The sequence below is a fragment of the Cyanistes caeruleus genome, chromosome 9 (assembly GCF_971803275.1).
Source record: "Cyanistes caeruleus chromosome 9, bCyaCae1.hap1.1, whole genome shotgun sequence".
Lineage (NCBI taxonomy): Eukaryota > Metazoa > Chordata > Aves > Passeriformes > Paridae > Cyanistes > Cyanistes caeruleus.
Genome location: NC_141709.1, coordinates 10,093,321 through 10,118,255, shown reverse-complemented (window position 1 = coordinate 10,118,255; position 24,935 = coordinate 10,093,321). Strand labels below are relative to the sequence as shown.

General features: G+C 54.6%; 1 protein-coding gene and 2 pseudogenes across 5 annotated transcripts in view; all 3 read right to left on the bottom strand.

The window, feature by feature from the left end:
- Positions 1–20,434, bottom strand: part of LOC147651560 (uncharacterized) — a 41,053-nt gene extending 20,619 nt beyond the window's left edge. The window contains exons 1-11 of one of the 3 annotated variants that reach the window (XM_086842862.1): positions 20,292–20,434; positions 14,416–15,314; positions 14,109–14,243; positions 13,694–13,839; positions 12,961–13,241; positions 11,602–11,761; positions 10,727–11,030; positions 9,983–10,115; positions 9,552–9,654; positions 9,231–9,287; positions 8,580–8,937 (exon numbers count right to left, since the gene is read on the bottom strand). In XM_086842862.1, the coding sequence (XP_086698988.1) occupies positions 8,713–8,937; positions 9,231–9,287; positions 9,552–9,654; positions 9,983–10,115; positions 10,727–11,030; positions 11,602–11,761; positions 12,961–13,241; positions 13,694–13,735 (1,305 nt within the window). In that variant the 5' untranslated portion in view covers positions 13,736–13,839; positions 14,109–14,243; positions 14,416–15,314; positions 20,292–20,434 and the 3' untranslated portion in view covers positions 8,580–8,712. Of the gene's footprint in view, positions 1–8,579; positions 8,938–9,230; positions 9,288–9,551; positions 9,655–9,982; positions 10,116–10,726; positions 11,031–11,601; positions 11,762–12,960; positions 13,242–13,693; positions 13,840–14,108; positions 14,244–14,415; positions 15,315–18,191; positions 18,390–20,291 lie in introns of those variants that run through there. The other 2 variants (XM_086842861.1, XM_086842863.1) reach the window with 2 other exon arrangements.
- LOC147651556 (coiled-coil domain-containing protein 180-like) overlaps positions 1–24,935 on the bottom strand; it is a 241,593-nt pseudogene that overhangs the window by 152,380 nt on the left and 64,278 nt on the right. The window lies entirely within an intron of this gene.
- The window catches only part of LOC147651559 (coiled-coil domain-containing protein 180-like), a 23,810-nt pseudogene continuing 20,091 nt past the window's right edge, over positions 21,217–24,935 (bottom strand). Inside the window, exon 23 of the transcript XR_015274123.1 lies at positions 21,217–21,856. The product of XR_015274123.1 is annotated as a coiled-coil domain-containing protein 180-like (transcript). The remainder of the gene's footprint in view (positions 21,857–24,935) is intronic.

Sequence of the window (24,935 nt, the reverse complement as noted above, 5' to 3'; positions counted from 1 at the left end):
CAGGAACACGAGTGGTGCCCAGTGCCGGGAGCGCCACCAGTGGTTCCCTCCTGTGCACGGGGACCCCAGCCCCAGGGTGGCTGTGCCAGCACCCCCAGGGACCTCCAGCCTCAGGAACCCAGGGCAAGGGGAAACCACAGCTGTGCAAATGCTGCCTGTGCCCAAAGCAAATGCAAAGACAGACAGCCTGTGACAAACAAGGACAATTTATTTACACAACAGCACCACCACCAACAATGAACTACAGAATGTATTTATGTTATAAGAATCTTCATAGCAACAATCTATAAAATGTATGTACAATGAAAGGACCTCTATAGCAATTGCAATAAAGAACCTAACTACAGCCTGTAGAACATATATACTGAAGGGACTGTGTCCACCATCTCTGTTATTCCTGCAAGAGAAGGAGGCATCTTGGCCACTCCAGCCCAGCCCTGAGGGCCGTTCCTGTGCACGCTCTGGTGCCGTTTCTGCTCTGTCCAGAGCCGCTTCAGCAGCAGCGACTCAGCAGCGCTGCTCGAGGAGACATCACCACCCTCCCCATGGAGGCAGAAGCTGTGCAGACACAGAGCTCTGTGTCAGGGGAGCCTTGGTCTCAGCACCGTGGCCTGGGCAGGCGCGGGGGCCCGGGCTGGCCGCCAGCCCTGCCTCTGCCTGCTGCCCTGGCAGCACCCACTGGCTGTGCCCTGCCAGGGCCTCCTTGCCCTCCTTGTCCCGAGACAGCCCAGCCTGGGCACCTCGGGGCTGCTGAGGCCCAGCCTCGAGGGCTTCTGCTGCAGGCATGGCAGTCTCTCAGGGGAAGCACCAGAGCAGCGGGTGACAGGAACAAGGTGACTGCCTGGGGGCTGCTCGTGGCCTCTGACACCCAATTTCCTCAGGGCTTCCACCACCCTGGCCCCTCTGCTCTCCCCCAGCCCGGCCAACCTGCCCGGCAGCGGTGCAGCCCCGATGGAGCTCCAGAGGAGCCAGATTGAGAGAGCCTCAGAGCCCTCAGCAATCCCGCCAGCAACCCACAGGCTGCAGGACACAGACGGCGCTTCCTGGCTGGGAGAAGCCTCGTGCCCATCTCCAGGCACCACAATCACAGCGATCCCCACAGCTCCAGCCCCTGCCCAGCTCCTCTGTGGGCAGCGTTAAGGCTTCAGCAGAACCACCCAAGGCCGAGGGCCTTCTGGCCATTTTCCCTTCCCCACTGCACGCCTGGGCAGCTTGCTGAGCACAAGCACCCTTTTCCCCTCTCCCCCTATGCCCTGCGCACACTGGGCACCAGAGAAAGCACCTGAGACACTGGGTATGAGAACACATTCTATATTTCTAAATATAATTCTATATTTCTATATATAATTCTATATCTATATTCTATATATTTCTATTTCTATATATCTATATTAAAAAGAACGAAGAAGAAGGAATAAAAAAAATATCCTAAAGAAAAATCCTGCCCGGCTCAGATGGCCCCGGCAGACAGAGAGCCTCTAAATTCAGCTCTCCTCAGAGCTCCAGCAGCACCGCCAGCCACGGGCCCACAGACAAGGGCGGTTCTTGCGTGCCCTGCGGAATCCATCTTGCCACTTCTGCAAGATGGAGCCTTGAGCTGCGCGGAGGACAAAGGCTGTTTCCAGAGCCAGACTTCTGATGGCAGGGCTGATGTCCTGTGCCTTGTCATCAAGGGCTGCAAGAGAGAGGAACAGATCTCCATGGTCAGATCTGGATCTGCAGGGACCCGAGGAGAGCCCCGTGCAAGGGCCAACCCAGGTGGCTCTGGCCATGGCCAGGAGGGAGCAGGGACCAAAGGGATCAGCCCAAAGCCACTGGACACTATTGGCACTCGTGCCCCTGAAATCTCTGTGTGTGCCCTGGCCACACCAGGCCTGGTCCGCACAGGGAGCAGAGCCCTGGGCAGCCGGGGCAGGGATTGCAGCTCCCCTTGGCAGCCGGGGCTGGCAGCCCGCTGCCCTCACTCACCCTGACAGATGCTCTGGAGCTCTCGTTTGTTCCCCCGGAGGTGCTGCCCGGCCATCCCTGGGAACACAGAGCCTGTCAGGGTCCCAGCAGCACAGCTCCCTGCCAGCGGCGCTGCCAGCCCTGGGGCCACACGGCCTCCTGCCCCGGCAGGGCTCAGCCCCGGCCCTTGCCGCATCCTGACTGAGCCCAAGGGCCCCGGCTGCCAGAGGCCGGCAGCAGCAGCCCCGAGGGCAGCCGGGGCTCCAGGGCCGGGGCAGCAGCCGGGGCTGGGGCCGAGCTGCGGCGGGGCAGGGAGGGAGCCCAGCCCGGTTCGTGGCTCACCAATGAACCTGATGGCCGCCGCTCGCAGGGACTCCTGCGGGCTGTCCAGGTACAGCAGGGCCCGGTGCAGGTGCTCAGCCGCTCGGCTCCTGTCCTGTGCCAGCTGCAGAGAGCGGCGGGAGGGAAGGGTTGGTGCGGGCTCTGCCCCTCGGCCGGGCACTGCTGCCTGCGGCCAGCCCCGGCCTCCCGTGCCCGCCCAGCCCTGAGGCACCGGGCAGCAGCCGCTGGCGCCGGGCTCTGGAGGGGGCAGAGGGCCGGGGGCTGCCCGGGGAGCCGCGGTGCTGCCCTGCCCGACAGACCAGCGGTGCCGGGGCTCCATGGGCACACGGCTCGGGGCCACAGGGGGCTGGAGTAGAGCCCGCGGGGCCCAGGGAAGGGAGCAGCACAGGCTGGCGGCCCTGGGTGCGGCACTGGGCAGGGCACAGCTGCCAGCCGCACACACTGAGCTTCTCCAACCTTGGGCTGGGGCTTCCAGCCCGCCCTTACCAAGCCCTCGCCGAACCTCCAGGTCTGATCCACCCGCAGCATCTGCTGGAGATCCTTCCTCTTCAGGAATCGGGCGGAACAGAGCAGCGTTTCCCGGGAGGCCTGGAGAGCAGCAGAGACCCAGAGATGGCACCACAGCCCAGGGCACAGGACCCACGTCCCTGGGCCAAGACCAGGAGGGAGCTGCAGCCTGCGAGGCAGCAGAGCAGGAGGCAGCCGAGCGCCCTGCCAGGGAGCCACGGCAGCTGCCGAGTCCTCACATCAACCACGCGCTGGTTCTCATCATGGCAGTGCAAGGAGAGTGGGAGCAGGCTCTGCTGCACGTGGGACTTCAGGGCCTTTTTCCCCTCCTTTGGTACTAAATCCATCATCTCTTGGAAGATGAACATGGAGCACAGCTGCACCTGGCTATCGTCCTGTACGAAAGGAAGAAATAAAGACCTCAGCATCAGCTGCTTCAGGCCCACCTGGGCACAGGCCTGCAAATGCCCAGGGCACAGTGCCAAGGCAGCAGCCATGGCTGGAGACACAGAGCCTTACATTGTCAAAGAGCGGCAGGAGCGCCTCAGCCAGCTGCAGGCCGAGGGGGATGGTTATCGGGCCACCACTGTACAGGAGCAAACGGCTGAGGAGAGCGATGCTCATCCCAAGCACATGGCTGTCATTTTCCCCCAGGAGCTCCACGAGCCTTTCATGCAGGCCCCACATTCTTTTGGCCTGTGTGGAACACAAGTGTGTGAAATGCCACCCTGCTGCCACAGGGCCCAGAGGCCAAAGGCCTGTGCCAAAGGCCTGGGGCAGGAGGCAAGAGGCAGGAGGCAGGAGAACTGGCAGCAGCTGCCTCAGTGCCCAAAGGCCAGCCAAGCGCAAGCCACTGCCTTCCCCAGCCCCACGCCGGCAGCCGCTGCCCCCTTCTCACCATGGAGGAATTCTTGCCGAGCACCACAAGGCCTCTGAGTGCCAAGCGACGCCTCTCCCTGCACTCGCTCTGCAGTTTGTTTGATGCGATCTCCAGGACGCTGTCACGGTATTCACTCGAGTCCAGGCACTCCAACATCTGAAGGGCACAGGCCGGTGATGGGGCAGCAGCGCACAGGGCTGGGCCCAGGCAGCAGCACAGGGCGTGGGCACCGTCCCGGGCGGCTGCGGCACCGAGAGGGCAGAGAGCTGGGAGACAGCTCAGCGAGACAGCGCTGCCCTTCAGGCTCACCTCCACAAGGAACGCCATGGCGGCCAAATCCCCGTGTGCCGTGTCTTTGCTGAGCAGCCCGAGCAGGTAGAATGCAATCGCAGAACACAAGGGTAGGGACACGTGACGCATTGCTCTGATGGGAGGAAAAAGGAACCAAGACCCTGAGCCAGCGGGACAAACCTCTCCATGGACTGACTCCCAGGAGGAGCTTGGCCCTTCTCCACCACCCTGCAAGGGGACCCAGGCCCTTTGGGAAGCAGCTGCTCTTGGGCACCCTCCTCTCCCAGGCTTGTGCAGTGTCCTTGGCCATCCCTTGGTGACAAGGCCCTCTGGCCCATGACCACGGGGACTGTGTGGGGCACCCCAGGCTCGGGGCACAAACGCTGTTTGGGGGCAGCTCACCTGGCCAGCACACCCACAGCACAGTGGTGCGTGCCAGCACACAGCAGCGTGTCCCAGCCACACTCGTCTTCCACTGCTGCCACCACATCCTCATAGTGCAGTCGGCAGAGCAGGGCCTTCAGGGTCTGCACTGCAAACCTGTGTGCACAGCAAAGCCCAGGTGATGCTGGGAGCACGGGCTTCTGCCCTGGGGACATGGCAGGGACAGGAGGACTGGCATGGAGCACCTGTTGGGGCTGATGGCAAGGCCGTGTTGCTGCTGGCATCTCTTCCAGAAGGTATCGACCTTCTCTGGCAGATCCAATGTGCTGAACAGCACTTGCAAGAGCAGATGCACCAAGAGACGGGGGAAATACACTGTCACTGCATGTGGGAGACAGGGCAGCTGGAGCATCTTCCATATCACCACAGTTGCCTGTGAAGGACAGAGCAGCCCGAGTCAGCGCTCAGTGCCCAGGTGTCCATGTGGCAGGGCCCGAGCGTGGCAGGGAGAGGCCAGTGGAGATGTAGGGACAGCAGCCGGCCTGGTGGCCCTGGAGCTGCTCCTAGGCCAGGTTGGAGCCCAGTGCTTGATGCAGGGAGATGCCATGGGAGGAGGGAGGATGGAGACCTGAGGGAGAGGTGACCTTGGGGTGAGCAAAGGTCAGTTGCAGAAACTCACAGCCAGGGCAAGGACAGCCGTGTGGTCCCCGTCGGAGGTGCACATGCTGAGCTCTGGCCAGGTGCCCAGCACATCCAGAAGTATCAGCATGGCTGGCTCTGCAGCCCTGCACGAGCACATGATGCTCTTCCACATGGTGGTAGCAGCTCTGTGGGGTCAGAGTTCTGTGTCAGGGGGGTCTGGGACACATCCCCGTGGCCTGGGCAGCAGCAGGGAGCTGAGCTGGCTGCCAGCCCTGCCTCTGCCCACTGCCCCTCAGTGGCAGCCCAGCCCTGTGGGGACTGGCCCCTGAGGGCAGCAGGCTCGGGGGCTGCTGTGCCAGGGCTGACAAAGGGAGGAGCCACAGGGCCCTGGAATCCTCTGTTTGTCAGACACCTGAGCCGGGCTGTGCAGGGGGATGCCCTGAGCCCTCTGGGCACGTGGGCCCTGTACCTGTCACACCATGGGGCCACACGCAGGAGAGCCATCACCACGTCAGCAGGCTGTGCCTCTGTCATATCCAGAAGGGGCCTGTACAGATTGTACTCAGGAAACTCATTAGCCTTGAGCCACTGGTAGATGAACCTCACCATGGGGAGCACCTGGAGAAGGCACAGGGAAACTTGGAAAGCTGCCAGCAGGAGTAATGTGCCCAGCTTCCCAGAGAAGTGCTTCTCTTCCCACCGCACTGCCACGGCCTCAAAGGCTCGCAGTGAGCAGCTGGCGTGGCCAAGCAATTCCTGGGAGGATCGAAGCCAGGCCACAGACTGCTTACTTGCTTTGGACTGGAAGGACCCTCCTCCACAAGCATGTCCAGCAGGGCAGCACTGGCCTTGGTTTTGAAGATGGGAGAGTATGCTCTGACCACAGTGCCCATGGCAGTGGTCTCTTCCTCCCGAATTCTCTTCATGAATTTGCAAATCATCTGCAGCAGAAGGGCAAGAAATGAGGGACATTGCATGGAGTGCTCCAAGCGTGGTGCTGGGCTGAGCAGGAGAGGGGATGGCTGCAGGTACCTGCGCTGTTGTGCGGAAGAGGCCACGGCTGCGATCCTGCTCTCGAGTGCGCTCCATGGCTGCTCCTGGCAAAGAGCGAGCGCAGCTTGAGCTGAGGGGCTGCGGGAGAGGCCGGAGAACACAGCCCAGCCCTGCACTCCCCAGGCAGGGACAGCCCCGGGAGGCCCCAGGGCACAGAGTACAGCTCCAGGGCGTCTGACCCAGCCCCACTTCTGTCCTGTCCATGGGTGTGTCCCCGGGGGATGGGATGGGATGGGATGGGATGGGATGGGATGGGATGGGATGGGATGGGATGGGATGGGACGAGGCCAAGCTGGCTGCAGGCCCAGGTCTGCCGCTCACCCTCCTGAGGTGGCTGAAATTGCTCCAGCTCTCCAGGCTGCTGTGCTGGGGCAGTCCCAGGGCCTTCTTTCTCCTCCTTCACCCAGGTCAGCTTGGGGACACTTGGAGGTCTCTGCTCAACATCACTGCCTGGATTCATGGCTACTCGCAGCAGAGGTGGCTCAGAAAAGGTCTGAGTTGGCAAGTCCTGCAGCTGTGCCTGGAAGGCACCTGCAGGAGTGAAGTCTTGGCAAGGCTGCAGGACAGCCAGTCCTGCACTTGGGTCTCAGGGGCTCGTGCCACAAGGACAGGAGACTCGTCGTCAAGGACCGCGGTGAGGAAATGCCACGGTCTGGGCTCGAGCACACCTGAGAAGTGTGGTGCTTCACCTCACCAGAAGTGAAGCCTCGGGAAGGCTGCAGGTCACCGAGTGCTGTGGTCTGGCCTCGAGGTGACCTGCAGGAGTAACGCCTCAGAAAGGCTCTGGGTCAGCAAGGAATGAGTGCGCCGTGTGGGGGCTCCTCACAGCACCACTCTGTCCCGTCCTGCCCTGTCACGTGCACCAGGCACTGTGGTGTGGCTGTGTCACCACCAACACTAATGTCACCCCATGTCACAAAGGGCCCTTGGACACCCTGTCCCGTTCCATTCCACGGTTACCATGATGCACCGTGTCACCAAGGGCCGTTGCACACGCTGCCCCCTGCCCTGGGGCTCCACCCAGCCCGGCCAAAGTGGCCCAGCTTGGAAGCAATGCCTTGGCCCAAGTGTCTCAGACAGCCCAACAGGATCTTTAGGAACAGCTCAAACCTGTGGCTGCAGCAGGAAGGGTGGCAGGAGGTTTCCTGCCTGCTTTGCATTGCTGCAGGGGCTGCTCCTGTCAGAGCCCCCTCTCTGCTGGTGACAGCTTTGCTCTTGGGGACACCGCTCTGCAGCAGCCCAGGAACACGAGTGGTGCCCAGTGCCGGGAGCGCCACCAGTGGTTCCCTCCTGTGCACGGGGACCCCAGCCCCAGGGTGGCTGTGCCAGCACCCCCAGGGACCTCCAGCCTCAGGAACCCAGGGCAAGGGGAAACCACAGCTGTGCAAATGCTGCCTGTGCCCAAAGCAAATGCAAAGACAGACAGCCTGTGACAAACAAGGACAATTTATTTACACAACAGCACCACCACCAACAATGAACTACAGAATGTATTTATGTTATAAGAATCTTCATAGCAACAATCTATAAAATGTATGTACAATGAAAGGACCTCTATAGCAATTGCAATAAAGAACCTAACTACAGCCTGTAGAACATATATACTGAAGGGACTGTGTCCACCATCTCTGTTATTCCTGCAAGAGAAGGAGGCATCTTGGCCACTCCAGCCCAGCCCTGAGGGCCGTTCCTGTGCACGCTCTGGTGCCGTTTCTGCTCTGTCCAGAGCCGCTTCAGCAGCAGCGACTCAGCAGCGCTGCTCGAGGAGACATCACCACCCTCCCCATGGAGGCAGAAGCTGTGCAGACACAGAGCTCTGTGTCAGGGGAGCCTTGGTCTCAGCACCGTGGCCTGGGCAGGCACGGGGGCCCGGGCTGGCCGCCAGCCCTGCCTCTGCCCGCTGCCCTGGCAGCACCCAGTGGCTGTGCCCTGCCAGGGCCTCCTTGCCCTCCTTGTCCCGAGACAGCCCAGCCTGGGCACCTCGGGGCTGCTGAGGCCCAGCCTCGAGGGCTTCTGCTGCAGGCATGGCAGTCTCTCAGGGGAAGCACCAGAGCAGCGGGTGACAGGAACAAGGTGACTGCCTGGGGGCTGCTCGTGGCCTCTGACACCCAATTTCCTCAGGGCTTCCACCACCCTGGCCCCTCTGCTCTCCCCCAGCCCGGCCAACCTGCCCGGCAGCGGGGCAGCCCCGATGGAGCTCCAGAGGAGCCAGATTGAGAGAGCCTCAGAGCCCTCAGCAATCCCGCCAGCAACCCACGGGCTGCAGGACACAGACGGTGCTTCCTGGCTGGGAGAAGCCTCATGCCCATCTCCAGGCACCACAATCACAGCGATCCCCACAGCTCCAGCCCCTGCCCAGCTCCTCTGTGGGCAGCGTTAAGGCTTCAGCAGAACCACCCAAGGCCGAGGGCCTTCTGGCCATTTTCCCTTCCCCACTGCACGCCTGGGCAGCTTGCTGAGCACAAGCACCCTTTTCCCCTCTCCCTCTATGCCCTGCGCACTGGGCACCAGAGAAAGCACCTGAGACACTGGGTATGAGAACACATTCTATATTTCTATATATAATTCTGTATCTATTCTATATATTTCTATTTCTATATTTCTATATTAAAGAACAAAAAAGAAGAAGGAAAAAAAAAACATCTTAAAGAAAAATCCTGCCTGGCTCAGATGGCCCCGGCAGACAGAGAGCCTCTAAATTCAGCTCTCCTCAGAGCTCCAGCAGCACCGCCAGCCACGGGCCCACAGACAAGGGCGGTTCTTGCGTGCCCTGCGGAATCCATCTTGCCACTTCTGCAAGATGGAGCCTTGAGCTGCGCGGAGGACAAAGGCTGTTTCCAGAGCCAGCAGTCTGATGGCAGGGCTGATGTCCTGTGCCTTGTCATCAAGGGCTGCAAGAGAGAGGAACAGATCTCCATGGTCAGATCTGGATCTGCGGGGACCTGAGGAGAGCCCCGTGCAAGGGCCAACCCAGGTGGCTCTGGCCATGGCCAGGAGGGAGCAGGGACCAAAGGGATCAGCCCAAAGCCACTGGACACTATTGGCACTCGTGCCCCTGAAATCTCTGTGTGTGCCCTGGCCACACCAGGCCTGGTCCGCACAGGGAGCAGAGCCCTGGGCAGCCGGGGCAGGGATTGCAGCTCCCCTTGGCCGCCGAGGCTGGCAGCCCGCTGCCCTCACTCACCCTGACAGATGCTCTGGAGCTCTCGTTTGTTCCCCCGGAGGTGCTGCCCGGCCATCCCTGGGAACACAGAGCCTGTCAGGGTCCCAGCAGCACAGCTCCCTGCCAGCGGCGCTGCCAGCCCTGGGGCCACACGGCCTCCTGCCCCGGCAGGGCTCAGCCCCGGCCCTTGCCGCATCCTGACTCAGCCCAAGGGCCCCGGCTGCCAGAGGCCGGCAGCAGCAGCCCCGAGGGCAGCCGGGGCTCCAGGGCCGGGGCAGCAGCCGGGGCTGGGGCCGAGCTGCGGTGGGGCAGGGAGGGAGCCCAGCCCGGTTCGTGGCTCACCAATGAACCTGATGGCCGCCGCTCGCAGGGACTCCTGCGGGCTGTCCAGGTACAGCAGGGCCCGGTGCAGGTGCTCAGCCGCTCGGCTCCTGTCCTGTGCCAGCTGCAGAGAGCGGCGGGAGGGAAGGGTTGGTGCGGGCTCTGCCCCTCGGCCGGGCACTGCTGCCTGCGGCCAGCCCCGGCCTCCCGTGCCCGCCCAGCCCTGAGGCACCGGGCAGCAGCCGCTGGCGCCGGGCTCTGGAGGGGGCAGAGGGCCGGCTGCTGCCCGGGGAGCCGCGGTGCCGGCCCGCCCCGCAGCCCCAGTGACTTCCTCCTTGTTCAGAAGAATGCAATTAGGAAAGTTAAACTGGAAAAAGGTGCTCCTTAGAACTGGTAACACAAGGTGCAAACATAGCTAGGAAATGGCCCTTTGTGGCATCTGCCATTCTCACCAGCACATCTTTCCTTTCCTTCTCCTGGCTCTCCAGTTTCCTCTGCAGTGATGCCACCTCTGACGAACAGTCACAGCCTCTTCCTTCAATGCAGTTTCTAGAGAGGTCTTCTGCTGTTCTGCCCTCCATATTGCTGCAGGAGGGAAGGGGAAAGAGAAGGGAGAAAGCAAAGCAAAGTAAACTGATGGGCACCCTGCAGAGACAACAGCACTGTCTTCTCTGCCTGCCGTGGTTTGCCAGGCCTTAAGCCCACAAGAGCTTCCAAAACTGAGAGAAAGGAAGGAAACTTCCAGGCAGAGAAAAAAGCAGGAATGGCAGGGGCAAGGTTCAGAGGAATAGCAGTGTGTTTGCTCTTGGCCTTGTGCTGAGTGAACAATCCAAGAGAGACAAAGCAGCAGGGATGCCTGTGCAGCCCTGCTCCAGAGAGGCCAATAGCCTGGAGGCTTTGACAGGGCCTGAAATTTGGGGGAATTGAGCTGAGGCATCCAGCTTCAGCTGCTTAGCACAGACACAGCACCTGAAAGGCACCAGCTGTGTATGGGATCAGCCACAGCAGAGCCAGTTGGCACCGCCAGCCACAGCATCATTCTTGAGATAAACTTTGACTGGCGCCTGGATGGATAAGTCTCGTGCTGGTTGTTTTTCCTGTCTGCCATCTCTGGGCAAAGGCCTTTACCTCTGCATGGGATCAGAGATCCCCGCTGGTGGAACAGGATGGGGCAATGGATGGGAGAGAAGTTGTACCTTGCTGAGTTTCCTCCAACAGTGTCTGCAGCTCCTGATTGCAGGCCTTGATTTGGTTGTTGTCAGCCTGAGCCATCCTCAGCTCCATCTCCATGGCCTCACAGTGTGTGGCCATGGCCTCTGCTCTTTCCTCAGAGCTCTGGAGCCTCAGACGCAGCTCAGACATCTCAACCTGCAGCACATGGACAGCGTCCCTCAAGTTCTGTTCTCCTGCTTGGGACTTTTCCAGCTCCTGCAGCAGCTCCTTCTCTCGAGTGTCCTGCTGAGCTGCCTTCTCTGTCACTGCATCCTGCAGGGCCTGGATCTGGAAGATGGATGCAGAGAGCCTCAGGGACTGGGCTGCTCCTGAGGCAGCAGAGCAGGCAGTAGGGAGAGCATTGAAGGAGAAATGACTTCAGGCAGAAATACACCAGAAACAGAAGGTGCAGAACCAAGGATTCCAGTAGAGACAAAGGTAGAGAAAACAGGGAAAGGGAGGCAAGGGGCACCCTTGAGGCTGCAGCTCTGAACACGGGCTGAACTGGCTGTGGTAGAAGTACCCTGCCCAGCCTGCCATAGCCACATCTGTGTCCCCACATTGCTCAGTGAATGGCACAGGCACCAATCCTGTCAGGGAGAGCACTGCTAACAGAGGGACAGAGAAGCTCCAGAGGAGTGTGCTGCTGCTTCTGCTCCCAGATTTCCTGCTGGGACCCAGGAAAGAATGGGGGAAAACTATGGCAGCAGACACCAGATCCAGCCTTGGCCTGAGGGTGCAGCAGCAGGAGGCCTGGGAAGAACATGTGGATGCTGCTGGGAGGGGAAAGAGGTTGGGACTAGCATGCCAAAGGTGGTGTTGTGTGCCCCTGGAGAAGAGGATGGAGTGCACAGCTTACCTGGGTGTTGAGCTGCTGCAGTTGTCCTGCACGGCTTGAAGAGACCAGTTCAGCCTGCTGAAGAGCAGAATGAAACTGAGACAGCTGATTGTTCAGCGCCAGGTTCCTTTGTTCCAGCATTCTGAGATCCATGCTCTTTTCCTCCAGAGACAGAATCAGCCTAAAGGGAAGCATGCAACTCATTACTAATGGCATCACATTTTATAAACTCCTAGGACTTGCAGCACCTCAGAGAAAACTGCTCTGTCCAATGAGGTTTGTCTAAACAACTTGGCTGTTTGTTCCCCCTGCAGTCACAGCCCAGCATGTGCCCACTCTGCTTTTGTTCCTGAAAGAACAGGGAGTTCCTGCCTTCATGGCCTACCTTCTATTTGAGATGGGAATGTGCATACAAACCTAACAAAGTCCTGCAATGAAGACATTAGGGGAGAGGAAGAATTTTCTTCTGACTAACCAGGCTCCAAGGGGAAGAGGTTTGGTCAACATGGAAGAGACATTTCCTTCCCCCATCTTGTATGTCCAGGTGGGAGGAGCAGCACCCTACAGCCAGGGGATGTCTGGCAAGTTCCCTGAGATTTACCAGCACCCATCCTACTTTCAGCTGGAGGAACAAAGGCTGATGGCAGAAGTGGCAACAGAGGCTTAGAGCTCAAGCTGATGGAAGATGCAGAAACCTCCAGGCAAGCAAGAGTGCTCTGCCTTTCCTTTGTCTTCTTCTTGGAAGAAAAATCCTGTGGCACTGAAGACTGGCTTGACTTGATCAGCTGGAGGAGCCCCCCTAACCTTGCTCTGGTTTCTTGCATTCTTTGCACAGTCAGTAACACCTGTGAGTGTGGAGGGTGGCAGGGACCCTGCTTGAGCCCCTCCAGGCACCAGGGGGGCATTTTATCAGGAACAATGCACCAGAGACATTCTTGTTTCTTGGGTGCCTCCCAGGGCAATCTGGGCTTGATCAGCACTCAGGGCCTTAAGAAGGTGCTGCCCAGCAAAGGCATCAGATGCCAGGCTGATCAGATCCCAAAGGCCTCAAGTTACAGCAGCCAAGGTGGAGCTGATGGATGTATCCAGCTCCTTACACTGCAGCTCCAGCACTGTTAACATACCCACCTAACCTAACCTAAGAGCACAACACTCCCTAGAGGGAAAGAGCTACCCCAAAAGCCTTTGTCTTCAGAAAAACTCCAACTGAAGGCTTAAAATATTAGAGAATGAACACAACATACAGATAATGAGATGTGTCTTCATGGAGAGTTCAGAATCTGCCCCTTAGGAAATGCTGCCAGAGCCCCAGGCAGGTGCAAAGACGGCAAAGAGGGAATGCATTCACCACATTGCAGAGTCCCACAGGCTTTCATTTACCTGTCTCTTTCCCTCTCTAGGACATTCACGGAAGCCTGCAATTCAAAATTTTCCAGTGCCACTTCTTTGCATTCACTCCATTCCCTCTCCAGTTTCTGCAGCTTCACTTGGAGCTCCTTCTTCTGATGTTCTGCCTCCTCCAGCCTCTTCTGGATGTGTTCAGCCTCCAATTGCTTCTGCCTTGACTGTGCCTGGGCCTCGCTCACATCTTGCTGGGCTCTCTGGAGTGTGCTTTCCAGGAACTCTCGGGAGGCTGCCAGCTGAGATGTCAACTCATCCACCTCCAGTCAAACAGAACAAAGCAGTCAGAGGCGACAGCCACAGCCTGCCTCTGTCAGCCACAGTAGAGGCACTTAGGAATGAGAAAGGAAAACTTTCCCTTTCTCCCTGTCCTGGGACTGGCAGATTCCCAATAGAGATGGACAACTTGGTTAAGTCTCTAAGTGGCCCACCTGAAAAAGCACCTCCCAAACCAAGGCTAGCAAGAAGAGGCCAGCAGGAGTCCATGCTGATGGGTGCTGGCCAACAGCCCAGAGGACTGGCCCAGCTGTTCAGGGGGCAGCAGCTGAGATTCAGCAGAGCACTGAGTGTCCTTCAGAGCAGCTGCCATGGAGCCCCCACAGCATGAGGCAGCCCCAGGGATCACCCCATCAGCTGCTGCTCTGCCATGGAAAAGCAAGAAGGCCACAGAGTCCTCCCTGCGTGACTGCAGTGCCACTGCTGTTTCACTCACCTGCTTTTGTAGAGCATCCCTCTGCTCAAGGAGGACATTCATCTCCTCTCTCTGATGCCCTGAAGTTCTTCCTTGTGCCTCCTCTGCACTGCCAGCATTTCATTGTGAGCTTCCTGCAGCTCAGCTTGCAGCTTTGCCTTGATGGTCTGGCAACAAAATGCAGAGTGACTTCCTGGGACCTGCCCTCAGGCTCAGATTTTTGCACTTGCTGTCTCCAAACCCCATTCCTTCAGCTACTTCTTGTGGCTTCTCGACCCAGCTCTGCTTGCACTGCAAGCCCTCCTTCCTGGGCCTGAGCTCTGGAGCTTACCAGGCTCCCACAGCCTCAGGCAGCCCTTGTCCCCTCAGTCCCAGGAGCTGCCTTTTGTGCCCTTGTCCCTGCCCTGCACTCCATTCCCTGCCTACTCAGACTTACCTGTCCCTTCTCTCGCTGCTCTTTCACCTCCTGCCTGAGCTGCTGGACCTGCTGGCACGCTTGGCTGAGCTGTCCCCGAGTTTGGAGCAGTGTCTCTGTTAAAGCCCTCTTCTCATTCTGCTCTTCCTGCAGCACCTGCACAGAAGCAAAGAGCAGAGGGTTTCACACTTGCCTGCAACATCTGTGTGGCAAGAGGCAAAGACGGATGGGCTCACGCGCCCTCAGAGCACAGGACTTCATTGTCCATCTCCATAGTTTTAACAGAAAGATATTTCAGCTTAATTAAAGCATCTTCTTAATTCTCTACCTCTTCTGAAGCTTCTTTTCTTTCCTGTCACTGGTAGTTTATAAAGTCTCTTTTCATGTTGATCACTCTCTTTTTCTCTCTCTGGATAAAAAGATTAATCCGCAAGTCTCGTCTGGGTAATGAAAGAGTTAAAATCTTGCCCAGGCTTTTGTAGATGGTTCGGGGATCTCTGCCGAACAGGAGCTGGAGCCGTCTGCGATGGGAAGTTCTTCATAGCTGCTCTGGAGAGTGTGGTCCCTGTCTCTGCTTGCTGCAGGTCCAAAGCCTCTCTCCTTCTTCACTCAGCAGTTTCTAGTGAATTTAGTTACAGCAAAACCTGCAGCCGAGCCAGAGATCGGCTCGGCCCGGCCCGGCCCGAGGAAAACCTTCCCCAGGCCCCGCCATCTCCCGGCCGGGAGACGGGGCAGGCCCGGCCCCATCCCCGCCCGGCCGCATGGCCTGGGCAGGGACGGGAGGCCTGGGGCTCTGCCACCCTCCACAGCCAGGAAACAAAGACAGCCCAGAGAGCTCTGCTTTTACACTTTAAGGTAGGGTTCACAAGTTGATCCCACTTTTCAATGGCCTAAACTGCTGTCAGTTCTCAGCAATGACCGATAATTGGTCAGGAGAAAAGACTCCAGGCAGTTCCCAGCAACTCCAACTCCCTTAAAGGTAAAGTAACTCCATGACACCCAGCTTGAGGAAATGAATGCAGAAGGAGGTGCAGAGTTGTTCAGAGAAGGTTTGGTGAAGATAAAACTAAGATAAAAAAGAGATTTGCTGCTTCTTTCTACCAAACTTCCAGTGTTTGGTGTGTTTGCAAAGCCCCTGCTTTGGTCAAGTGGCACATGACCATTTTCTCTCTCTCAAGATGGGTGCACAGGGGAAAGAGGTGCCTGTGTGGAAAATCTTGACATTTCCTGCAAAACAGTGAATTGCCTGGGTGTAAAAATAAACATCATAAACATAAACATAATATAATAATAATAATAATAATAATAATAATAATAATAATAATAATAATAATAGTAATGGCAGGGTGGAGGCAAGGGCTCCCTGCTTCTGCAGCAATGGGAGCACAGGTGGCCAAAACCTGGCTGGCCACAAGCTTCTTGAACTGTAGAACTGGTGAGGACTCTGAAAAGCCTCTCCAGACCCCTGCAGCCAAAACATCTTTGAGACAGCAAGACAATAAAATTCCCTTTGAAAAGATCAAAGGGCAAAACTCCACTTAAAAATACTGAAAGTATTTTAGGCATTTTTCTTTTAAATCTTTTTTCTCGCTCAAAACCATTCACTGAACCTCACCCTGAGCTGTTTCATGCCCTAGAAACATGGTTTTAGGGCAAACTCCCTGCAAATGACAATGTTTCACCCAGCTCTTGTTTTATAGCCAACAAGCATCAAATTTACAGATGCAGGAGGCACAAAGGTGCCTTATCCTGGTGCCAGGAGCTTGGAGCAAGAGGCCTGGGCTGTGCAGTCCCTGCTGTGAGCAGCCCTGAAATGAGTGCAGGTTTCTATGACAGCCCCCAAATGGCAGATCTGGGCCTGTCATGCACAATCCCGTTTTCTGAACCTCCAGCCCTGAATCTCATCACTCAGGTTTTGTTATCCACATCCCATCCTGACACTGAAGATCTCAAGGAGATAAGGGCTCAGATGCTGCTGGTATTGGACACCAGCACCATCTGCTCCCCGTCCTCATTCACTCTACATTAAAGACCAGAAAGATCTCATGAAGTCAGAAGAAAGAAAAAACCATGGATATGTCATCTGGGATTCCTGCTGTTTGCTGGTAATTAAGTTTGTCACAATCTTGACAGAGCTGGGAACGATGGAGGGAATCAGAAAGAAAAGGCAGAGGGAGGGAAAATATAATAAGAGTCACTCTGGAGCTTTTTCCTTCTGATTCTCTTGCCAAAGAAAATGATTAAAGAAAATAATGTTATCTCCATGGTGGTTGCTCTCCAGTTCCACTAGAGACAGGAATTCAGCCTAACAATTTGTCAATTTTTTCTCAAGCTCAGGTAATGTCATTCCAATATTTACTGGGCTGCACTCCGGTTCCTGGGGTTTCTGTCAATTCAAACCCAGGCTCTCCCTTTTTGTCTCTCCCTCTTTGTTGTTTTGTCCTAGTTTCAGCCTGTCTTTTACTTTGGGAGAGAAAACAAAGCTGAGCCCAGCTCGGCAGCAGTGTCCCAGTGTTGGGCTGAAGGGCACCTCAGAGGAAGGACTTGCCCATCCTCATCTTCCTGCAGGAAAAAGGCATCACTGGAGTTCATTTTCATCTCTTGCTGTGCTCACTGCAGCTCATTTGGGCTGGGAAAAGCTCTCAGATCATCAGACAGTGTGCAAGGATGCAGCAGAAGCAGGAGGTGTTGGCAGAGCTTCTTCTGGGTGCTGAGAGCTGCAGAGCCCAAACCAAGGGGCCACCACAGGCTTTGCCCTGCAGCATCCACAGAGCGCAAGAAGGGCTCTGCTGCTGGGGCTTCTCCAGTGGAGAGGAGTTTCTGGGCTGGAAAGACACATTTCCAGGGAAAACAGCAGCCTTGGTACCAGCAGTAGAGGATTCAGGGGTGAGGGGGGGTCATTGGGAAGCAGTTCTGGACTTGGCCTCATCCCTGCTCTGTCACAGCCCAGCTCTGGGGCTGCTGCTGGCACCTCCCTCTCCATGGGATCACTGGGAGGCCTGGAAAGGTTGGCTTCATGGTTGGATTGCATCTTAGAATCTCCTAGATCTTGGGATCTTTTCCAACCTAAAAATTTCTGTTATTTCTCCTTATGTTCCTTTGGTTTCCTGGACCAAGTAATAATAATAATAATAATTTGCTCCTTATTTGAAAATACAGACCCTACCAAAATAACAGCAGGAAGTTGGAAGTATTCTCAAGGAAACAGGAGGAGAAATTGAGTCCATCTCACCTGTATCCTCAGAGCAAAACTTTAGAGGCATTTCCTGTGCATTCCCAACTTCATGGCCAGAGTTGGGGCAGGGTTTGAAAATGTGGACACCACAGGGCTGATGTGTGATGTGCACCTGGTGCTGCCCCACCTCCTCCCAAAGTGCTACATCTGCACAGGGCTCTCAGAGTGGACTTTGCAGAGGGCCATGAAAACAGATTTATTTTGGAATATTTTCACTTGCCATTACAATTTATCACCAGAAGCCAAGGAAAAGGAGTGGAGTTTATGAAAACATCAAGCAGGGAATGTGCCTGCAGGAAGCTGACAAATGGGACAGCCACACAGAGAGATGGTTTAGAATAATCCATTTTCATGCCAGCTCCAGTAAAGAGAACAGAGAAAGACTGAGCAGCATCCTTCCTTCTGACAACCTCCAGAGCATAACTGTGGCCCTCATCTGAAACCTTGCAGTGGCTCCTCAGAACATTTTTGAAAGACAAGGCAGTGTATTTTTCAATCTCTGTCTCAAGCAGGAAACTCAAAAGAGTTCCTTCTGCTGTGAAAAAATAAATGTTCCTCTATAAAAGAAGTAAATCCACATTTTTCAAACCCAGCCTCAACTCTGGCCATGAAGTTGGGAATACACAGAATAATGCCTTCTAAAGTTTTGCTCTGAGGCATTGGTGAGCTGGACTGTTTCTCCCTTTTTCCTTGGGAATGCTTTCACTTCCTTCCAGCACCTGCCAGGACGCAACAGGCTCCTCTGGGATGGGTCGTTGTAGGATAATGATGGGTTGCCATCATTAGGATGTCAGAGAAGTGGGGAGCGGCCTTTCCTCACTCAGCCTGGGTGTCCCTGCCCCAGTGAAGTGTCCCAACCTCCAATTTACCTGTGATGATGAAGAGAGCAGGAGGAAGAGAAGATCCCCTTGTAGTGATCCCACCTTTGGCTCTGTGCAGTGTCAGGTGCTCACAGGAGAGCGGATGGTTCAGGCCAACAGGAATTCCTCCACACTTGCACTGCACACACCAGGAATGGATTTTGTGTCCATCCAAACCATTGTCTTTGTTGCATCATGGCAGCTGAGCTGTAAAGGGAGAACAAATGCCCAAAGTGCAGCCCTGCCCTGGGGAATCAGCTCCTAAATGCCCTGGATGCAGGTGTTTGGGGAAGGCTGGGGGGTCTGCAGTTTGCCCCTGTGGGACAGAGGGATGGAGTTCCCATGCCTGGGCAGTCCAGGGGAGGATGATCCAGAGCCTCATGGCTCTTGTCAAGTCTCTGTGTGAGGCAGATTTCCCCCAAGACCTCACTCCAGCCTTCCAGAAAGCAAATAGTTCTGTGTTCTGCTTCCCCAAACCTTTGTCTCCTCATCTGCTCCACCCTCTGAGTGCACTCACAGCCTGGCCAAAAAGAATTAAAAGTTTTTTGTGGCTGGCAATTCAAAAACTATGAAAGCTCACAGACAAATTCTGTGGGGTTGGTTGGAAAGACAGAGTGAGTTTTGGAGGGTCTTTGTTCTCTTTGCTCTTCATCTGCACAAGTCTTCACACTTTCCATTACAACTCCCAGCCAGAGCTCCTGCTGGGGGAAGGAAAAGCTCCATAGCCATGAAGTGGAGCATTCCCTTCATTCCAGCAGCCCCTCATTGACCAGGAACTCCACAGGTCACCGTGAGGCAGTTCATTGCCAGATTTCACCAGGAGTAATTCATAACCAGGAAAAGGCATCCCTGGGACTCCCAGAACTCCTGAATAGTTCATTATCCAAGGCACAATGCCTTCTGAGCATCCTCCTAGCAGGGAGGCTCCCATGTGGATACACCAAAATCCTCTCCAGCATTCCCCAGCAAGGAATCCCTCAGCTGGCATCTGCTCATTGCTGCAATAGCTGAAATTTAATTTGATCTTAATAATTAAACCTCCAAATAACAGCTTTCACATGCCAGCTGAACCATTAAATTCCAGGAGTGGATACAAGCCTTTTTGCAGTGAGTGGAGTTTACTCATGTGGAAATTTCCTGGTGTGCTACTGGACTTGTTATTGATGCAAATTTTGTGGCACTGAATAAAAATGTTTCTTTTCCCTTTCAGACGACGATAGAATCCGTGAGTTGTTTGGTTGGGTTGGTTTGGGTATTTTTAATCCACTTGGCACAAAGAAACTCCTCGTTGTTTGAGCTGTGCCTCAGTGCTGATGCACAGGACCTTTTCCAGAGCTGGTTTTAGAACTGGAGTCACTTTGCAGCAGCCTCAGCTGGAATCTGTGGGGGTAAAAATCAACAGTGGTGCCTCCAGAACCCCTCTGAGAGTCTTCTGCAGGGCCTTGTCCTGAGCCTCACCCTCCAGGACACACCAGCCAAGAAATGCAGTGGGACCACCATGGCACCAGCACTCCCTGATAGACTCAACCACAGGAAATTACACCAGAGGGTGTGAAATATCAGATTTTCTCTTGTCCCTTGCTCTACTCAGTGCCCGTGGCTGTACAACACAGCCAAACATCCATCCCTGAGCTTGGCTCAGGAATCCTGGCAGCTTTGGAAAAAACCACTTTGCCACCACACGTGTAAGGCCAGCAGAAAGGCTTCCCCCGAGCAGCTCCTCCTGGATTCCAACCACAGACCTCTTCTTAAACCTAAATAATTTAAAAGGCACAAGCAAGACCTCTCTAGCTGCTCACACACCCATATCTGAGTATCTTTACTCACCGAAAAAGTGCACTAATGAAATTGTAATGTACATGTTAATTAATGTACATATTTTCTCTGTAAATTTTGCACAGCTGTAAGTGGCCAAATAAATAATGAATGCCGTGGAATAATTTATGTGAGCTCTGTTTCTTACTGTACATGTTTTAATTACCGATATGGATGCATCTCGATGAATTATTGAAAGTCAAAGAATAAATAATATTAAAATTAAAAAGTACACAAGAAGCAAAGTTCAAATAGATATTTAATTCTACTAACACGTTGTGATGTAATACTTGCCCCATAACTGGCAGCAGGAGAGGAAATGTTCGTCCTGGCCAGCTTGAGCTCCGTTTCTTCTGGGGTTTTTTGTGCCTTTCAGTGTTGAAATTCATCAGCTGAAGCTACAGGGATGCTTTTCACCATTGGACCTTCAGAAGGAACTATGTTAGTTACATTAATTATGTCAATTCTTCCCTGTGAGGCTGCTGAGGCCCTGGCACAGGTTTCCTGTGGCTGCCCCTGGATGCCTGGAAATGTCCAAGGCCAGGCTGGATGGGGCTCGGAGCAGCCTGGGATAGGGGAAGGTGTCCAGGCTCCTTTGTGATGCCCCAACACCAACTCAGGCAATATCAGCAGCTTGTCACACTCAGATCCTCCAGCAGAGAATCCCACAGCACTCAGGGGTTAATTGGAGAAGCTCCAAAATTCCCACGTGGAGCTACAAATTGTCATCGAACTTTTACACAGTCAGCCAAAGGCCAGGGCTGTTCTGGGCCTCCAAATGCAGCTGTTGCACACTGTGAGCTGGTTTTGCAGCTGGGACCAGAGGTGAGGAACAGCTGGGGGAAGTGGCCAGTAATTAACGCTGCTGGTCTTTAGCATGCTTGATTACTTACTGCTTATGCACTGCAGAGTAATTGTGTGCAATTTGCTGTCAACTGTGGGTTCCTCAAAGGTGCTGCCTTTGCAAGAACTGCCCTGGATGCTTTGCCCAGGGAGATGTTGGCAAAACTTGGGCAGAAGCTGTGCCTAAGGGGCTCCCTCAGGAGGTGTTGGACACACACTGATGTTTCCTGTGTGGATGGGCGCAGCCACTGCCCTCAGCCCAGCAGGAATCCTCCAGCCAGAACTGCTGCTGGCCTGTCCATCCTCCCCTCACTCAGTGCACCAGGATGGGTGTCACTGCTGGACACAAAATGAGTCACAGGGACACAGCTCGAGGTGTGGTGCAACAGAGTCCTTTATTCTCTCAGTATTTCTAAGTTTTTGACCACCACCAGAGAATGGATAGTCAGGTCACCACCTTCCCAACCACACTGGCTGTGAGAGGTGTCCATCAAAAAGGCAAATGCTGGCTTGGAGATGCCAAGTCCAGATCCCTGCACTTGTGGGTGCATCCATGGGGATCAGGAGCTGCTTGCCCAGAAGGAGCTGGCCACCAAGCCCAGTCTCTTCTGAGGGACAAAATTCCCTCTCCCTGCTCACGGAGCGATCCCAGCCCAGCACAGGATGGGAGGCACAAACACCAGGGCAATGAGACAGACTGGAAGTGACATTCTTAAATGGTGTCACTTCCAATTAGTCTTTGTGCCTGCAGAACGAGAAGAACTATTTTTAAGTTATGTTGGAGATTTGTTTTCGAGGTTTTCCAAGGTATAGCAAGCATTTTTCTCTCCAAGATGTCACAGCTTGCGTTTTTGATCCTTTTTATGACTTGTCTTTGCTTCTTTTCCTTTTTTCTCTCTCCTGTCATATCCCAAACATTCACCAATTTTCCCCACAAAGACAGTATCCACTTGTGCTTTTTTATAAAGGGGTTTTCTATGGAACTTCTCAGTGAACAATTAATTCTTTGGCCAGCTCTGCAAATGGAAAATACTTGATTGAAGAGCAGCAATATGTGGACAACTCAAGAAACACACAAAATATCTTTAAGACAAATTAATTTTCAAACAAAGATGCAAAAATAAATTGCAATTTGCAAATACACTGAAGGTAAAATTCCCCCCCCGAATGGGTTGGGTTGGAAGGGTCCTTATAGATCATCTCATTCCTCCCCCAGCCATGGGCAGGGACACCTCCCACTATCCCAGGCTGCTCCAAACCCTGTCCAGCCTGGCCTTGGGCACTTCCAGGGATCCAGGGGCAGCCCCAGCTGCTCTGGGCACCCTGTGCCAGGGCCTGCCCACCCTCACAGGGGAGAATTTCTTGTGTATTTCTGACTTAAATTTCCCCTCTTTCAGTTTGATCCCATTCCCCCTTGTCCTGTCACTGCAGCTCCTGAGGAAGGGTCACTCTCCCACTTCCCTGCAGCCCCTTCACACCCTGGGAAGGAGCTCTGAGGTCTCCTCACAACCTTCTCTTCTCCAGGTTCAGCTTTCCCAGCCTGTCCCCACAGGGAAGGAGCTCCAGTTCCCTTGCCAGCATCTCCTCCTGGTTCCTCGTGCGACACAACTGATGGAACTGCTCAGGCTGAGCTCGTGGGCAAGATCCCAGCAGCCCCAAACCAGGACAACCCCAGACACTGCAATTCAGACCCAAAATGCTCGGGATGGTGAGGCTGAACATGGGGCAGCACAGCCCACATCTCAGTCAATATCCAGCATTTTATTCTGGCCTAGATCCTCCACTGCTGACATCCCCTTTCTCACGTGTCCACCTGCAGGACTGAACAAATCCTCTCTCCTGGCTGAGATTTCCTTGGCTTCCCCAGAGGGGAAGGAGATGGAAAACCAAAGCCCTGGAGAAGAGGGAGGTGGGAAACCATCCCTTTTTCACCACCTGGGAGCAACACAAAATTCTGCTGTTCCAAACAACACCTGGGGCTGTTTGCTGAAAAGGACGAGCACAACTCAGGGGCTGCTTAGCTCCAGACCAAAAATAAAGTCAAAAAAGCAAAGTCAAAATCCTTTCCAGGCTGTCCCCTGCCCCCTGGCCAGCCAGGTGACTGTCACTCAATACTGAATTCGTGCATCTCACAGGAACTTTGCCTCAAATGATAAATCAAGCAGGTTTTTTTAAAGCTCCACCTTATCACAGTCTCTCCTCCGGCACTTCCATGGGAAGGAATAATTATTTTGTGCTCACTGCATGTATAATGAATTTTCAGGCATACTTGTTTGATCTATAGCCTTGAAAATAAAAAATCCCATTAGTCTAACAAGCTCACCAATTATTTCCTGGGATCACTGAGCCTATTCCAGCAGACAAAGTTGCATAAAATTGAAAGTGAACAGGGAACAGTGCAATATGTTGTTTTACAGGGTAAAACATTCTAAAGCAGTGTTTCACATCGTGTTTGGGGGCAGAGGAAAGAGAACTGGAAAGAGCAGCGAGCTTGGGTCTGCCTTAGCTGCGTGGAAATACCTGGGCAGGGAAGAAACATTTAAAGTTGCCTGAATTTAGATATTAACTACTCTTGTAGTTAACTGCTCTGTCCAAGCCAGCTTTTGCAGGTTCCATGTTTTAAAAAAAGGCTTTTCCAGGACACCCATTCTCACTCATTTCAGATATTGAAACCCAGGCTGGTGAATGGCACTCCAGAAAAATCAGTGTCTCTCTCTCAGCTCCAAAGAAAGCGTGAATAACTTGCTCAGACACTGGAGGTACACAAAGTTGGATGATGCAGATTTCCTCTCCCCACCCAACCTCCCTCAGTCCCCATGAGCTCCTGGGGGCTGTGGGGACACCACTGAGCTCTCTCCAACCTCCAAATTAGTCCTGCTGCCCTCTGGGGTCACCACCTCTCTCCACTGTCGTGGCCAAAATAAAAAATAATTCAAATTGCTCCCAGGAACTGCCTCAGCTTCAGCTGGAAGCTGAACCCAGCACACAAAGGGATTCATTCACTGAAGGCAGCAAGGGGCCAAATCCAAGGCAAAGATTCCCAAGTAAGTCTGCAGCTTGGAATAAGCTGGGGGTTGGCATGGACAGGACACAGCTTCAGTTTGAGCATCTGTGTCAAAGCAGCAGTAAAACCCCCAAAGTTGGTTATTGCTGGGGGTTTCCATCAGGATTACACCCAAATCTTGCTCCACATTTGGCAGCTCACAGATCAACACACTGAGGAAGCACCAGGAAAGAGGCTGGACGTGGCAGGGGTGGCTGCAGGGTTTCATCAGCCCTTTCCCTGCCACTCTGAGTGTTGGAAGGAGAACATATCTGAATTCAAAGCACAATTTAAATCTTGTTTGCTCTTTAGGGATGTTGAGAGATGTTTTTGCTGTGGTTCTGGAGGGGCGGCAGCAGCAAAGGCAGGCAGTGATTAGAGAAATGCCTAAAATTAACAATGTTATACACACTGGCATTCCTGACTTCCAGCACTCCACACTGCACCCAGAAAGGTGGAAGTGGCTGCTCAAACACCCATGAAAATTACAAATTAGACAGAGCATGAAAACAGAACCATTTTGTGCTGGGGGATGGGGTCAGCAGCAAAAATGGACCTTCATGGACAGAGAGGATGATTTGACTTAATCTAACAGGATAATTGCAGGCCTGAAGAGTTTGGGGACTGAGAATGAAGAGTTTTGAGGGTTCCATGGCACCAAACCAAGCCCAGGGTTGTCCCCAAGATGCCAGCCCAGCCCTGGGAGAAGCCAGGGCCAGAGGCTGCAGGATCTTGTCTGGGTTCACCCAAACTGCTCCCTTCTCTTTCAGCACCAGCACATCCCCTTTTCCTGGGCCTTGGAGTATCCATCTGTGTTCCTGCCCCTCACCCTGTGCCTCCCTGCAGGTCACAGCTGCTCTTCTGCTCCTTGCAGCCTCCTCCTCCTCCTCCTCCTCACAGCACTGACACGGAGAGGTGTCCCCAGGTGGAACAGGACGTGCTGAACTGCTCTGGCTGAACAGATCCCACCAGGAATCAGGGGCTGCAGAGCAACACCAGCACAAATGGGCTCTCTGGGGGCTGGTGCCATCCCTGCCCAGGTAAATGACCAT